The sequence below is a fragment of the Etheostoma spectabile genome, chromosome 8 (genome assembly GCF_008692095.1).
Source record: "Etheostoma spectabile isolate EspeVRDwgs_2016 chromosome 8, UIUC_Espe_1.0, whole genome shotgun sequence".
NCBI classification, from domain to species: domain Eukaryota; kingdom Metazoa; phylum Chordata; class Actinopteri; order Perciformes; family Percidae; genus Etheostoma; species Etheostoma spectabile.
The window spans coordinates 34,389,747-34,407,105 of NC_045740.1; the positions used below are offsets into that span (position 1 = coordinate 34,389,747).

At 41.5% G+C, this 17,359-nt stretch overlaps 1 protein-coding gene across 1 annotated transcript; it reads right to left on the bottom strand.

Annotated features, from left to right (window-relative positions):
- Nucleotides 1-2,465: 2,465 nt before the first annotated feature.
- LOC116693996 (C-type lectin domain family 4 member M) lies at nucleotides 2,466-13,083 on the bottom strand. The gene is made up of 9 exons (XM_032523384.1): nucleotides 12,840-13,083; nucleotides 11,396-11,485; nucleotides 10,670-10,705; nucleotides 9,573-9,641; nucleotides 9,223-9,258; nucleotides 4,559-4,630; nucleotides 3,206-3,342; nucleotides 2,948-3,048; nucleotides 2,466-2,855 (listed from the first exon to the last, which is right to left on the bottom strand). The coding sequence occupies exons 1-9, from the start codon at nucleotides 12,958-12,960 to the stop codon at nucleotides 2,714-2,716; spliced, it is 804 nt and encodes a 267-aa protein (XP_032379275.1). The 5' UTR covers nucleotides 12,961-13,083; the 3' UTR covers nucleotides 2,466-2,713.
- Between the last annotated feature and the right edge of the window lie 4,276 nt (nucleotides 13,084-17,359).

A 17,359-nucleotide genomic window follows, 5' to 3' on the forward strand; every position in this document is an offset into this window, starting at 1 on the left:
TTTAAAACCAGTGTTGTTGTGGTGGTTGGGGAGGACTGTATATTTGGTTGGTCTTTTAGAGGTTGTGGACACCAGGGGGCATCAAGTAGAATGCAAGGTCTGAATTTATTATATATATATATATATATACTGTAAAAACAGTATTTTTATATACTGCATGTTTACATACATGTATATACAACCCTCCAGAGCAGATACGCAGAGCTTCTTTTTTTTACGGATGCCGGAGAGCTCCGCAGCAATTCAGAACACAGCAGATAGTGCGGGACAGGAAGTCGAGCACAGAAACAAAAAAAAACATCTTGTTAATTTTCAAAATAAAATAGAGCGTGCTCACGGCGGATCATATCTAAAAATAATAATAAATTGAATTTGTATAGCGCTTTTCCCGAGCTCAAAGTCGCTTGACAGTGTTCAACTCCCTGCACTACACCTTGAAAACAGCACAGAGTAGGTTCCTCTATACTCCTCTGGATGGAAACTAACCGGTGGTGGTTTTGTGGTTCTACTCTACATGAAGTTGCAAGATCTCGTGGGTCCTCGTGACATCAGCTGTCAGTCATGACCGCAGCTGTTCTACAACAGATCTGGACCTGGTGGGTGTTGGCGGATGGCGGAGCACGGAGGTTACGCTGTCTTCTTCAGAGAGCAGCAGAGCTCAGTGCCGGTCCTGATTGGCGGATTTTCCAGCAGCCAGTTGTACCTGCTTGCGGAAGTCGTCCTTCGTCACAACTGTCACATTGAAATTTTCTGAATTTACAATCCTTTTTATTTTCTCCCCAAATTGCCCTTTTGTTGTCCCATTGAAAGACAGTTTGTTAATTCGGTTTTTCATTTAGGATACATTACATGTCCTTAAGATGAAGCTTTTATCCAAAGTGACTTTAAATTAAGTGCTTTCAACTTTGAAGGTGCAAACTCCAGACAACACGTGCAAGTACATTGGCTTTGAATAAGCCAAATTACAAAGAGCTATATGAACGTGACATTTTTTTGTTGTTAAACATTTTATTTTTTTTAATCCGAGGTGTAGTCGGAAGCCATTCTCATGTCAATGGGGAGCTCATTCCACCATTTGGGGGCCAGGACAGCAAACAGTTGGGATTTCGTTGAGTGATTAGTTCTCCCTCGTTGTGAGGGGGCAGCAAGCGGGTTGTTAGAGCAGAGTGGGTGGGTTGGGGTGTTTTGGGGTTGACCATGTCCTGGATGTAAGCTGGGGCCCTTTATGCAAGTACTATGGGGCTTTACCACTGCTAGTACCAGCTCTGCTTGCTGGACTAGGCCTCGGTGCCCTGTCCTCCATTTTCCATTGCAGATTTGGAGGCAAGCGTGGCTGGTCGTCATACCTACTGCACAGGAAACGGCCATGACCCAACGCGACACACACACAGAATGTGGAAGGTGTGTTATTTTTGATTCTCGGTGTGTGGTTGTTTGCCAGAAGACACATTTAGTTTCAAAAGAAGCTGGAGTCCGCAAAAAAACACCGCTGGCCAAACTATTTTAAAATGTCAGTATGTTCACCCCGTCTGACGCAGTGATTAGTGACGATTCTCTCCAACCAATCAGCAGTCTGCAGATTTTCTTTTGGGATTGCCTCATCTCGCTTGGAACCTCGATGGAGGTGATACTAAAAAAATGTACCTTTTGGCAGGTACCAGGGACTTTTATTTCATAATTGGAAAAACTAAAAAGATAAGTGAAGGTGCGTCGAGCAGGTACCATGAAATGGAAAAACCCCACTAGTGTTTTGAAGCACAATAAGACTGAGTTAAAAAAGGTAAAGTCAGCTTAGATTAGAGATTAGATTAGATTAGATTATACTTTATTTATCCCACGACGGGGAAATTCTGTCGTTACAAGTAGCAGCATAGCAGCAACAGCAAAAAACAGAAAAACAAAAACAATAACACACAAACAAGTAAGCACGAAAGAAATACAAGGCAAGAAATACAGGCAAGAAATAGACATTGAAAATATGGTAGACTGAGTAAGTAAAATGCCGTCAAACAAAAGGAATTTTAAAGTGCGGTTGCCATGATAAGAGAAACAATATTGCGGTGTAAGTGACGTTAGTGACGTTGGAAACATTGTGTAATTATGATAGAAAGGCAATATACAAGATTGAAATTCAGTCTGTGCTATGAACTAGGACAAATATATTTATTGAATTCTCCACATAACACAAAACATTTTATTTCACAATCTTTCTCCTGAATTAACAGCCCCCGTTCTGTCCTCCACATCCCTCCTTTTAACCGTACCTTGAGATGTGTTAAAGAGGCTGCCTTCAAAAACATAATGACAAAGAAAACAGGTCATAGATAAACCAATGAGACGGGACTACACCCCCCCCGTGATGTGGCCAGACGCACACACCCCCCCCCACCCACCCATAAACATTTATACATTCATTCAGCGAGCAATAACTCAAAGCATGTACTACATATGTAGTTTTTTCTTCTTTCTTTTCAGCCAAAGCAGTGAACTGGTTGGACATTAGTTTCTAGATGTTAACAGGTCACTTTACTGCAGAGCAAATCACCAGGCTCCAGATTATCACCCACTGAGCTGGCAAATCCTAAAATGCTGTTTTTACTTGGAAATGATGTGTCCACATGAGCACATTCAGGTTGCTTTTGTGAAGATTTAAGTTGTATCAGCAATATATTTATCGTCGTTAGTTCTCTGTCTGGTTGGTTTGGATGGAGAGTTATGGACGGACTTTCACTTCACAGATCGAGTAGAGTGGAGCGGAACAGTTTACATCATTCCAGCTGTTTTCAAAAACAAAATTCTGTAGTTCCACACAGTTCTCCGTTCTCCCACCGTTAGGCTCCTTAGAAGCCCAGTAGCTGAAAAAAGAGATTTGATCAGAGAACAAAACATAAGAAACACAAGATAGTGATTTAGTTTGAATGGACCAAATGGAAAAACATGTGTGAACCTTTCATTCAGTGGAGTCCCGTCCACCCATTTCCACGTCCCCTCTGTCTCTGAGTCAGTCAGGCCAATCCACAGTCTTTTCTCAAATGTTCTCATGAAATTCTTTTTTTTAAAAGAGTAACACACTTTAAACAATATAACATAATCTTTAAAAAATTCACACCCATTGAACTAATTTCAATGTATCAACTTGTATCAACATGTATTCTTCTTCTAAAATTAATCTGACAATCACACACACACACACACACGTACGTACATCTTCTTCTTTGCTGTTGATAATCACCAGGTCTGCACCCTTTTGAAGACAGTCATCTCTACTCTCTTGCCAGGTTTTCTCGAAAGAAGAAATGTGGTAGAAACTACCGCTGAAATACTCCCATCGTCCTTGAGCTTAGTGAAAACAGAAAGAACCCAAATAAACAACATTATTATCATTGGGACAACAACAGGGCAATACGTTATTTGATGTAAAATAAAAATGATTGTAAAGTCAACAAATGTAAATGTGACAGTGGTCATACATGTTATATGAGGCCAGAATTATGAATTACATGTGAGCAAAACTGTTCACATCTAAATCTAAATCTATTGCACCATTCATTCTGTAGCTGGTAGTCTTCTTCCTTTTGGAGTTATGCTATAACTTAGTAATGGAAGAATGGACAAGGAAGGAATATTGTTGACATATTTGAAATGCAGAGCGATGTTTGTGACGGACTACATCTCTTGACATTGACTGCATGGTGACACTGAGAAGCCCACTCTGTGATGTTCTGTTGAGTTATCAGAGTTTGGAACAGACATGATGAGGATTTTGTGTCTCATTCACTCGGAACAGGAACTCTATTTACGTGTTGTATAGCCGTCTTCTTCCCAGTAAAAAATAATATTTTCATATATCAGTGTTTCCCATACCGTCCAGGTAGATTAAGCAATCATCAGTCCACTAGCTAAGATGATTTAATAAAAAAAACATGCAAAATATCAAATGTCTAAGTGCCTATGTATCTATTCAGTAACTGATTGCTCATCGGCACAAATGATGTATATGTTTTTTAGTTTTTATTGTATAAAATATATTTATTTCCAACTCAAAAGTACACAAAAGAAATATCTGGAAATGTATTTATAGAGTATATATTTATACAAATTAAAAAAAATATGTATATATATACAAACTACAATACATGTGTCATTTTAAGTATTTGTGTGCAAGCTGTCATGTCAGTGTTTTTCAGACCCCTCAGAAATCTATCAGGGGCGGGCTGTTTTAATATTTTTAATATTTTAATATTCATGTGGTAGGGAATGGGAGGTCCACATAAACAGCGGGTCCCAGCATTCAGGAGCTCTTCTCCTGGTCAGAGCTTTAACCCACTGGTCATAGGTTGGTCTAGCTAGGTTTCAGAAGAAAATCAGAAAAGCACACAGAGCATCCAGTTGGACACCATCCAAAACGCTTTGTTAACACTCCAATATCTGTCTCTCTCTTCTATTTCTGGACAATCTTAATATTTACCGAGAACTTTACATGTATCATAATCACAGGCAGTTGTCCATTATTGGACTTGCCCTCTTCTTTGATTATTGAATTGTTCACCACACTTACCTAAGAAGTTATTCAGCTTCCTCTTCAGGTCGTCTCTCTCCTCAGTCAGGTTTTTGAAACCAGCCTCAGCATCTGAAACAGAATTCTCTACAAATGTTAGAGTAGCACAAGTTCTCTTTAGATAACAGAGTATCAGAAACTGCTGAATGGGACTGCTGGAAAGAAGAAGTGTGGATTATGATGTAGCACCTTATTACTATTCATTTAGGAATCTAAATTTATAAACAGTTGATTATTTAATCTGTGTTGCACTTTATAGTCTTAAATGATCTGTTGGTTCCTCTTCATCTAAAACTAGAGCTGGAGGATATGGAGAAAATCAAATATCGTAATATTTTATGCTGCTATTATTTTCCTCATTGTATATGTCTTCTTATTTTTGCTTTTTATATTGTTTACTTGAATGGGAACCATTACCTTATCGTGGTGGAGAGGTTTGTGTGTCCCTATGAACCTGAGGGCTGTGTTGTCTGGAGCTTTGTGCTCCTGGTAGGGTCTCCCAAGGCAAAGAGGTCTCAGGGGAGGGGCCAGACAAAGAATGGTTCGAAGACTTCAATGGTTGAGCAAGGAAGGGATAGAGAGACCCCGCCCGGAGGAAGCCCGGGGCCCCCGTCTGGAGCCAGGCCCAGACGGTGGGCTCGTGAGCAAGCGTCTGGTGGCCGGGTTTGCCACGGAGCCCGGTCGGGCACAGCCCGAACAAGCAACGTGGCACCTCTTCCTCCAGCCCATGGGCCCACCACCTGTGGGAGGATCCAAAGGGGTCGGGTGCGCTGCTATATGGGTGGCAGCGAAGGTCAGGGGCTTCGACGGACCAGAACCGGGCGGCAGAGGCTGGCTCTGGGGACATGGAATGTCACCTCTCTGTGGGGGAAGGAGCCGGAACTTGTGCGGGAGGTGGAGAGCTACTGGTTAGATCTGGTGGGGCTTACCTCTACGCACAGTCTCGGTTCTGGAACCGTACTCCTGGATAGGGGTTGGACTCTGTCCTACTCCGGAGTTGCCCATGGTGTGAGGCGCCGGGCGGGTGTGGGGATACTCACAAGTCCCCGGCTGAGTGCCGCTGCGTTGGAGTTTACCCCGGTGGACGAGAGGGCCGCCTCGCTACGCCTGCGGGTGATGGGGGGGAAAACTCTGACTGTTGTTTGTGCATTTGCACCAAACAAGAGTTCGGAGTATTCGGCCTTCTTGGAGACCCTGAATGGAGTCCTGTGTGGGGCTCCAGTAGGGGACTCCATAGTTCTGCTGGGGGACTTCAACGCACACGTGGGCAATGATGGAGATACTTGGAGAGGCGTGATTGGGAGGAACGGCCTCCTTGATCTAAACCAGAGTGGTTGTCTGTTGTTGGACTTCTGTGCTAGTCATGGATTGTCCATCACAAACACCTTGTTCGAACATAGGGATGCTCATAAGTGTAATTGGTACCAGAGCACCCTAGGCCAAAGGTCACTGATCGATTTTATAATCGTTTCATCTGATCTGAGGCCGTATGTTTTGGACACTCGGGTGAAGAGAGGGGCAGAGCTGTCAACTGATCACCATCTGGTGGTGAGTTGGGTCAGGGGGTGGGGGAAGACTCTGGACAGACCTGGTAAGCCCAAACGGGTAGTGCGGGTAAACTGGGAACGTCTGGAGGAGGCCCCTGTCTGACGGACTTTCAACTCACACCTCCAACGGAGCTTTTCGGACATCCCTGTGGAGGCTGGGGGCATTGAACCTGAGTGGACAATGTTCAAAGTTTCCATTGCTAAAGCAGCGGCGGCGAGCTGTGGTCTTAGGGTTTTAGGTGCCTCAAGGGGCGGTAACCCACGAACACCTTGGTGGACACCGGTGGTCAGGGAAGCCGTCCGAGTGAAGAAGGAGTCTTTCCGGGATATGTTGTCTCGGAGGACTCCGGAGGCAGTTGCAGGGTACCGACGGGCCCGAAGGGCTGCAGCCTCTGCCGTGACAGAGGCAAAGCAGCGGGTGTGGGAGAAGTTTGGAGAAGATATGGAGAAGGACTTTCGGTCGGCACCAAGGTGCTTCTGGAAAACCGTTCGCCACCTCAGGAGGGGGAAGCGAGGAATCATCCAAGCTGTATACAGTAAGGATGGGACGTTGTTGACCTCAACTGAGGAGGTAATAGGGCGGTGGAAGGAGCACTTTGAGGAACTCCTAAATCCAGATCTGTGGTGGAGGCAGAGCTGGAGGATGATGGGGGATTGTCGTCAATTTCCCTGGTGGAGGTCGCTGAGGTAGTCAAACAACTCCACAGCGGCAAAGCCCTAGGGATTGATGAGATCCGTCCAGAAATGCTGAAAGCTCTGGGTGTGGAGGGGCTGTCTTGGTTGACACGCCTCTTCAACATTGCGTGGAAGTCTGGGACGGTGCCTAAGGAATGGCAGACCGGGGTAGTGGTTCCCCTCTTCAAAAAGGGGGACCAGAGAGTGTGTGCCAATTACAGGGGTATCACACTTCTCAGCCTCCCTGGTAAAGTCTACTCCAAGGTGCTGGAAAGGAGGGTTCGGCCGATAATCGAACCTCGGATTGAAGAGGAACAATGCGGATTCCGTCCTGGTCGTGGAACAACGGATCAGATCTTTACTCTCGCAAGGATCTTCGAGGGGGCCTGGGAGTATGCCCAACCAGTCTACATGTGTTTTGTGGATCTGGAGAAGGCGTATGACCGGGTCCCCCGGGGGAAATTGTGGGAGGTGCTGCAGGAATATGGGGTGAGGGGGTCCCTTCTCAGGGCCATCCAATCTCTGTATGACCAAAGCGAGAGCTGTGCTCGGGTTCTCGGCAATAAGTCGGACTCGTTCCAGGTGAGGGTTGGCCTCCGCCAGGGCTGCGCTTTTTTACCAATCCTGTTTGTAATATTTATGGACAGGATATCGAGGCATAGTCGGGGCGGGGAGGGGTTGCAGTTCGGTGGGCTCGGGATCTCATCGCTGCTTATTGCGGATGATGTGGTCCTGATGGCATCATCGGTCTGTGACCTTCAGCACTCACTAGATCGGTTCGCAGCCGAGTGTGAAGCGGCTGGGATGAGGATCAGCACCTCTAAATCTGAGGCCATGGTTCTCAGCAGGAAATCGATGGAGCGCTTTCTTCAGGTGGGGAATGAGTCCTTACCCCAAGTGAAGGAGTTTAAGTACCTTGGGGTCTTGTTTGCGAGTGAGGGGACCATGGAGCGTGAGATTGGTCGGAGAATCTGAGCCAGAAGGCAAAGCTCTCGATCTACCAGGCAATTTTCGTTCCTACTCTCACCTATGGTCATGAAGGCTGGGTCATGACCGAAAGAACGAGATCCAGGGTACAAGCGGCCGAAATGGGTTTCCTCAGGAGGGTGGCTGGCGTCTCCCTTAGAGATAGAGAAGCTCAGTCATCCGAGAGGAGCTCGGAGTAGAGCCGCTGCTCCTTCGCGTCAAAAGGAGCCAGTTGAGGTGGTTCGGGCATCTGGTAAGGATGCCTCCTGGGCGCCTCCCTAGGGAGGTGTTCCAGGCACGTCCAGCTGGGAGGAGGCCTCGGGGAAGAACCAGGACTAGGTGGAGAGATCATATCTCCAACCTGGCCTGGGAACGCCTCGGGATCCCCCAGTCGGAGCTGGTTGATGTGGAAAGGGAAAGGGAAGTTTGGGGTCCCCTACTGGAGCTGCTGCCCGCGCGACCCGATACCGGATAAAGCGGATGAAGATGGATGGATGGATAGATGGATGAATGTTATGTTTGTCTGTGGACCTAATTGGTTAAATATGTCTTGTCTTCACCGTGGGAAAGAGGGAAAGGTAATTTCGATCTCTTTGTATGTTTCGACATGTGAAGAAAATGACAATAAAGCAGACTTTGACTTTGACTTTTTGACTTTGATTTTTTACCAAATACCTCAATATTGATACTGCAGCAAGATTTTTGTACTACGGTGTCTTGATGGCGTTGCGGGCATACATCTGGCCCACATTATTATGACTGCGTCCGACGCAGTTAAAATCTCATTTTTTTTCTCATACTAATGACACATGTAGGTCTGTTTGTGTGGAAATCTTTTATTAAGCAACTGTAGGAAGGCTTTCAGAAATGTCAATAGATGAGCTCATCAGCCCACACGGGGCAACAAGCACACGTTCATAATCTGTTTTAAATTTAAAATGTTTAATAAGTTAACCTTTCCTGATTGCTTTGTTTCTGGACTTGTTACCTCCAGGGCTGACGTTATAAAGTGAATAACGTTGGGGTTAAAATCACGTTTCTGGTGAACAAATGAATGAGCTCGGCTTTCAGTCTGGGGTTTATTTCGGACAAACCCTGATGTGTTTTATCCAGAGAAGTGTTTTCAGCAGATAAGCAAAAGAACAAGTTAGATCCTCTGCTCATTTTAATAACGTTACGTACCCAGAGACATTGTAGCTTCAGCGAGACGTATCCATGCAACATTGAAGTGTCTAGTCTTTCTAATTGTGTATTTCCACAGTTTAACAATAATCTGAGACTTTCCTTGGTTGAAAAGCTTTCTTTTAAAAGAACGAACATATTTGTAATCCATGGCTAAATTCAAAGGGGATCAAAAAATAATTTCCCCATTCACCCCCATTCATATTTCTCCCTGAATTAAGGTCCCATGGACAGGAAGTAGAAGGGCGGGACTTCAGCTCTCTATGGTTAAAGTAGTTTCATCATCATACTTACCCAGGTTGGTTCTCTTCAAAGCGTCTCTCTCTGAAACTGTCATTTTGAGAGGAGAGGTTATCATTTTTGTCATCATAATCAGAGTAGTGGTTATTTATTAAGTTTAACTTTGTGAAGACCAACTAAGAAACAACGAGCCAAAGTGGTGTCAATGACACATCTGTGTGTTGGCTGTATCAAATGATTGCTCAAAAGCTTTAGGTTTCAGGGATTTAGCGATTCTGACTTAAAAGAAACTTTACGACAATCGTAAGATTTACCGGGAACTTCCCATGTAAAATGATCACTTTTTACATCAGACTACCACCCTTCTGGATCCAAACTCTGATAATTAAATCCATCATACTTACCTGAGATATTCAGCTTCCTCTTCAGGTCCTCTCTCTCCTCAGTCAAGTTTTTGAAACCAGCCTCAGCATCTGAAACAGAATCCCCATTGTCTGTTGTATTGATCTCTAGATGACAGGGTGTTTCTTTCCTCTTCTTCATCTAATATCGTAGCATTAGCTTTCTTGTAACTGCATCAGTGATCACTAGTGATCCTGAGAGGATTTCTTTTTGGATCTCATCCTCTCCACAAATGTAGGAACACAATGCTGAATGTTACAGCATAGTAAAAAAGAAGTCAACCGTAGGTAGACGCTAGTTAGCTAACGCTAACGCTAGCCAGAAGGTTTTGTGATGACTTTGCCTGGAACACTACAGAGTCGTGAGTTGTGACTTGAAGTCGTGATTTACGGGATAAAAACTGGGTCTGGAACGCAGCATTAGTCATGACAGTTACAGAAACATGGGGGGAGGGGCCCCAAAACATCCCAGTTAGAGAGTCCAGAGTCCTAGTCCATGACTAAAGAGACAGTCCACTTTAACACATCAATTACATAGTTCATTCATCTATCAATTCTAGGTAGTTAGTGTGATACTTGTAAACAGTTACCTTTTACAGCTTCTAATAAGCCCCTATGTCATCTAGCATGCTGGGACCTAGTTTGTGCTGGACTCAAAGTTTACTGGCTGACAAATATATCATAATATATTCTTTTATCTTTATTAATTTTCTGGCTACTTGGGGGCGGAAGGCTTCTGTAACATGAAAACACACACAACAACCATGACTTTGTGAAGTTGTCATTGGCGAAACAATTTCCTTTATAGATATGCACCAGACACAGAGCAGCATTAATATTGATTTAGAGTAATGTATCTGTCCCCATGATGAATTAAAGTCCCTGTTATCCACTCTTCTTTTAGCTCTGTTCTGCTCTTGTTTGTCACTTCAGTGTTCTGCCTGAGAAATCATCTCATCAGTCCTCACTGACAGGATTTAACTGGAATATTTATATTATATTAAACATGCATAACACCTTTATTTACTTTACATGGACTTTCTGTACACCCCTTAAGATCTAAACCCTGATTAGTGGAGTAGTTTTATCATCGTACTCACCAAAGTTGGTTCTCTTGAACTCGTTTCTCTCTGAAACTGTCATTATGAGAGGAGAGGTTATCAATATTACAACAGAATCAGATTAGTGGTAGTTTGTATTCTCTAAGATACACAGAGCCGAGGTGGTGTCAATAACACATCTGGATGTTGGCTGTATCATATGAGGGACGCAGACTTTAGGTTGTAAGGGGTTCATTTCATTTTAACAGCCAAGAACACAGAACAAGGATCTCTGATCTTCTTCTACAGCGTCACAAACTACTTTAATCTTTGGTACTTAAAGATTCTGACTGGGATAGAAACTTTAAGACAGTGGTATGTAACTAGGAACTTTACAGGGACATTTGCCCAATATTGGACTCTCAGTCTCTCTTCAGTTAGATTAAGCAAATAAAGAGATTAATAAATGTAAAACACAATTTAAAACATGGCTTTCTCGACTAAAATCTAGTAAATTATTGTTCTGGACTAAAAATGATTAAAAGGTTTACTGTAAGAATTACGGTGAGTGTTGTAAAGGATATTGTTTTAAAATTAAGATGAAAACAAAATGACAATGTTGTCCAACCCTACTGCACAGTGATAATAATGTTTCTTAATGCTCTTGGAGCATGTTATTGTCATAACTTGTGAGTGAATGACTTTTCTGGAACTGAGGTGTTTCTGTTAACACTTTCCTGTTACAGAGGTGAGATTATAAATTAGAAACAAGTTCAGAATACTCACAGAGAGAAAGAAGGAGGAAAATGATGACAGCAGCTTGTATCACACACAGGAGTCCAAGGACCACAGCAGCCAGCCTGGACCGTTTAATACCTGTATGTAATACACACACACACACACACACACACACACACACACACACACACACACACACACACACACACACACACAATCAGATCAAACCTTTTTTCAGTTACATGACCAACCCTAACCCTGACATCCATTTTGTGGAGACCTAATATAGCCTAACACATCAGTCCACTTTACTAATGGATCTGCTATAATCAAATGAGTTAAAGTCTCTAAACATCTGATTAAAATAGCATGTATAACCAATATATATATATATATATATATATGTATGTATGTAAATATATATATGTGTATGTATATATATATATATATATATATATGTAAAAAGATATAAAGTGTGAGTTTTTATGAGGAAACATACGTATACATGTTAATTTTTTTTTTTGTTAAACCACAGTGGCCACAACTGGAGTCACATGTGGGTCAGATGTCTGAGGTTACATACACAGCTATAAAAAACTAAATGTGAAAACACTACACCTCTATCTTACTGCTTTTCAGAAAGTAATGGAGGTGAAAGCTATGAAACACCACATGTAGTAGTATTTAGAGATGATGCAGACATCCAGTGTGATGAAGAAAACCTGCTGCATGATGCCGGAGAGAGGCAGGATCAGACACACTATTCTTTATTACTGTTACTTACCTTCAGTTTTTTTTTCTTCCAGTAATTCCATAACTTACTAGAGACAAAATACTATATTGATGCAAACTGCTGATTTTCAATCAGTCAATTCTTTTCATTAAGAGCTTTGCCACTTTCTCAGATTATGATTTTAAGTGTCTGACAACATTATGGAAAGGATCCCTCCAGAGGTCGGCCTCTGTAACACCTCTTTTTAAAGGTTAGTTTTGGTCATTTCCACCTTCAATAGATAGGACAGCTAGATATGAAAGGTGACAGAGAGGGGGAAGACAGGCAGAAAATAGTCACAGGTCAGACTCAAACCCTGGACCTTCTGCATCGAGGAGTAAACCTATATGTACACCTGCTCTACCAACTGAGATAACCCAGTAACACTTGTAAAACCTCTTTTCAAGTGAAGAAGAATCAGAAACATATCTTTATTTCCATGGAGTCTGCTGGGTTCAGCAGATGTTACACTGTAACAGAAAGGTCGACCTCCTTAGAAATCCTTCTGATAATGTTGTCATACACTTAGAATAATAATCTGAGTCTGTCAGTGGCATAACCAGCACTGTTGTGAACGTAAAGAAGGTACAATTGCCCTATAGGTACAAAACACAATAATATGTAGTCTGTCTATTTACAGTTAACACTGTTTACTGTTAACATTGTTGCATTTTAAAACTGAACCTTATAAAGGTGAAACCATAGGAATTTCTTTCTCACCGGGCTCTGCAGCAGTCACTTTCCTGTCTTCATCAGAGCAGATCTTTGACTCAACACGCCTGGCTGAGACATCAGGGATGTTTTCATATACACAATCCTCTTCATGGTAAACCATCTCCATATTTTAGCCTCTGGAGAGTGCTGAAGGTGTTAGTCAAAGTGTTTTCTTTAAATGATGCTGATCTCTGATCACGTTCTTCTTTTACGTTCCTCTCTGCTTACACAGCAACTCTCTCTCTCTCTTCTTCCTCATTTTTTCAATTCATTTATCACTCAACTTACAATTGAAGTTTTGACTGCTAGGGGCGGGGCTAGCATATATTCTTTATATACTGTATATATGCAGCCACCCATTGCAATAAGGTTCCTCAGCTTTGTCAACTTCTTGTTTCTAGTTTCCTCTATATCAAAAAGTAATGTTTGGTTTCAAACTTTGGCCATGGCAGGGTATCAAAAAAGTGAAGGATATATGAAGAGACCTGGTAAAAATGGATCTCAGTTCAATCTGCACCTGTGATGCACCTGTCAAACTGATGCGTGCCAATGGCCCCTCACCATCAAGTAATGAAGTAACACTTGTTAAGATGATGTTTTTGGGCATTTTCATTCATTATTTGTTTTATTGCATGAAATAAGCTTTGCTCTTACGGCATGGGTGGGTTTTTGTAACGTTATAAAAAAGCTAACTGGCTATAGTTAGCCCGTTTGTATGCTAGCGGACATTAGCTAACGTTGCCGAGCCAGCTGTCTGTCGTGTGTGTGTGTGTGTGTGTGTGTGTGTGTGTGTGTGTGTGTGTGTGTGTGTGTGTGTGTGTGTGTGTGTGTGTGTGTTCCCTAAACAACGTCTTCCTGGTGGATTTATTTTAAAATTCTGCATATTGTCTCAAATAAAACAAACATATCTTAAATTACACTCTGTTCGTTGTTGTTTAACCAAACTTTAATGTTTTCTGAAAATACATGTATTTCCTCACCTCCAAATAACAATAGAATACAGTATTTTTTAGGGAAGCCATAAACCAACCATAGGGCTCCACTCTGTAATACTGGTCACTTCATTTCTACACTACATCTGGAGTGAAGCTACGTTCTAATTTAGTTGTTCAAATGCCCAGTACTAGTACTTACTGTAGCAGAATTGTCTATGTAGCTATTATGAGTTATCACCATATGATATCAAGGGGAATGGCTATACTCATAAATCCTGGGTTTTCTAACACTGTTTTTGCTTTTATATCAACAAATTGATTGTCTTGATACTGTCATGCATAAGACCTTCTTTTCTGTCCTGGACTCGGTCTTGACTCGGACTCGAACCTCTTTGGACTCGGTCTTGACTCGGACTCGACTAGTCCTGGTCTCAGACTTCTCTTGGACTCGACATAGGTGGTCTTGACTACAGCCCTAGCTTTGAGTATGTGTGCAGAGCACGTGTAGCACTGTAAAACTTCTGAATTCCTTCCGTGTTTTCAGTTTTGAACAAAAGGCAGAAGCCATGTCCAAGTAGCTGACATAGCTCTTCCTGATCAATGCCAGGAGAATACTCTGAACTAGTGTCCAGTTGTAATCTGTTTCAACCTGATGTGCTCTTAGTTTGGTGTGCTGTGGAAGTTCCGTATAGGGACTGAATTATTAAGAATGATATTGGTGGTGTATAGTGGTGATGATTTGTCAGCTTTTGACAGAGTAGGAGGAGAGGGACCATCTGACTACCTCCAGTAAGAATAAGAGAGTTGGTCTGAACAGGAACTTTGGATGCAACAATATAAGAAGCATCTTGGTGTAAGGTCAATGGGGTCTTCTTTCTCAGGTGTTGTATCACTATGCCTATTCCTGTTTCAGTATACATACATACACCAAAGGGGTCAACTTGAAAGTGTTGTATGAACCCAGGCATCTTGTGAAATTTGGAGTCATCATAATTTATCTTTTAAGTGAGCTACATCTCCATGTAAAGTACATCATGGGTTATTTTCTGAGCCCTATTTTAACGCTCTAAGCCCACGGCGTAAAGCGCATGGCGCAGGTGCATTTAGGGTGTGTCCAAATCCACTTTTTCTAGTTTGACGGTGGAAAAAAGGGTCCGTCTGCCAGGCGCATTGTTAGAAAGGGTTGTTTTTAGTGTCTTCATTAAGTCATTAAAGTGAAACACAGCACACACGGCTTTGAGGGGATTTAGATACACAATCACAACAAAACGTGCGGGTGTTGAGACGCAGAATGTCTTCTCCAAAAGATCTTAGATACTCCTGTCAAAACTGGGACTGGTTTTCTGATTCTCTTAGATGGTTATTTTAAATTATAGTTATCAGTTGTGAAAATGTTGCCAAAACTGTTTTAATCTGGTCTTTTGAACTACTGCTTTTTCTTCCCTTATCTGCCGGGGTCATTATTCATAACTAAGACAAGCAGAAATAGAAAGAGAACGTTTTTCAAAAGTAATATTCAGAGGTATGCGTGAGACTAACACAATGTGGAAGGAAGTGAAACCAGAATGAATTTACTCCATTTGAAAGCACGATGACATCACACAGCCAACACTACAAACTTGTATCTATCTATCTCGACAAAGATTCACTCTGTACAGGAACACAGTAAAATGCCAACAACAGTTTAACAGTTGGACATATGGTTTAATGTGTAAATATGCTCGTAAATAGGAAAACAATGCTTATGCCACTTCCTACAGATAAAGCAATCTTGATCTGACAGTTATTAACAGAAATGCAACATGCATACTTCTATCATACTTAATAAAATGTGCAAACACAAGAGAGTGAGCTGTGAGTCATATGGTGCAGTGAAAATTAAAAACATAAGTTGAGACATGTTGTATAATTTGGTTCATTTCAGTTGTTAGCCAGTTTTACTGACTGTATGTTTTTTGTGGAGTCAACACAGTGATCTGTAACATGTTAATCAAGGTGGAGTTATACAGCCTACTGTACTCAACTTTCATCTCTTGTTTATTTTTCTGATTGGAGGCATTTTATTCCATATTTTAAAATCTGATGTAGAAGAAATTAAAATACTGTATATTATGGTCTTCAGTTAGATTTAGTCTTTGTAAGGTGCATGTTGGTAACCAGGTTGACCAGTTTCCTGCCTGGTGTGTGTGACTGATAATTTATTTGGTGTTCCACATATGTGGAAGTGTCGTGTGTGTTTTTAATAGACACAGTTTCACCTTACACGAGGTACTGCATATCATTACTCAGTTTGTTTTCTCTGTCTACAAATCCTTATCCTCTGCCTCATGTCTGTTTTTATCAAATTATTAAATATATCTTTTGTAGTTATTTTTTTCTGGACCCCTTATTAAGCTGCCCACTGATTTTTTTGAAGCTGCACTAGTGGCACGGCCCAACAATCCTGTCCTTCAATACTGAAAAAGTGGTAACTGTTAAATATTTCATCAAAACCACGACCTTTACCGAGTCTTAACCAAAGTGTTTTCATGGTATCATTTACATGAACACACACGAGGATCAGGGCGTGAAGTCTAAGTCTAACTTAATTATTTTTATTGTTGATTAATCTGTTGATTACTTCATCGATGCATCAATTCTTTGTTTGGTCTCTATAATGTCCAGAAATGGTCAAAATGTGGATCAGTGTTTCCCAAAGTCCTGATGTCTTGTTTTGTCCACAACTCAAAGATATTCAGTTCTCTGTCTCAGAGGAGAGAAGAAACTAGAAAATATTCATATTTAACAAAGCTGGAATCAGAAGTTTTACTTTTTTTCATTAAAAAAATATTCAAACGGATTAATCAATTAGTCCTATAGTCTGTCATTATTTAATAGTTGATATCTTAGTGATTCACCATTGCAGCTCTAGTGAGCTCTACTATTAAAGTCAACTGATGTACATGAATTGTTGCATAACAATAATCATATTTCTGGCCCTATTGGACGTCATTGTAGTGATGTCAACATTTCATTTGGGATTAACTGAAACAGCCAAAGCTTGAAGAAAAAGACCCAAGTTGTAATTATATGGAACTCTCCATTCAGCTAACCATTAGCATGCTAATGAAGGTTGGTTAGTTTGGTTAATTTACTTGATAATATTACTGAAAGTTGAATTATTTCATTATTATTTTAATATGCCATCAGCACATGGCAGCCAGAGTGGTTCTACATATTAGTTGGTGAGTGTGTGTTGGTTTTGCAGAGAGAAGACTCTGCCAGGTGGTTCTCCTCAGCTTTGGGCTGCTGTGCGTCATACAAGCCATTCTCAACGTTTCTCTACGCCTGACATGTGAGTATGGTTTCTTCATATTGTTTAAGTTAAAATGTGCTAATAATGTTGAATAATGAAATATACAATAACTGAAAAGCTTATACTAATTGCTGGTTAAAATGTTAAAGAAGAAGGTGAAGTTGTAGTAAATGAGGAAAAGGGATAATTGCATTAATTAAAAATATCTTTAAAAGTTGAATTTTGGCCATATGGTATGACAGCCAATAACAACTTCACAAAGTCATGTTGTTGTGTGTGTTATCATGTTCCAGAAG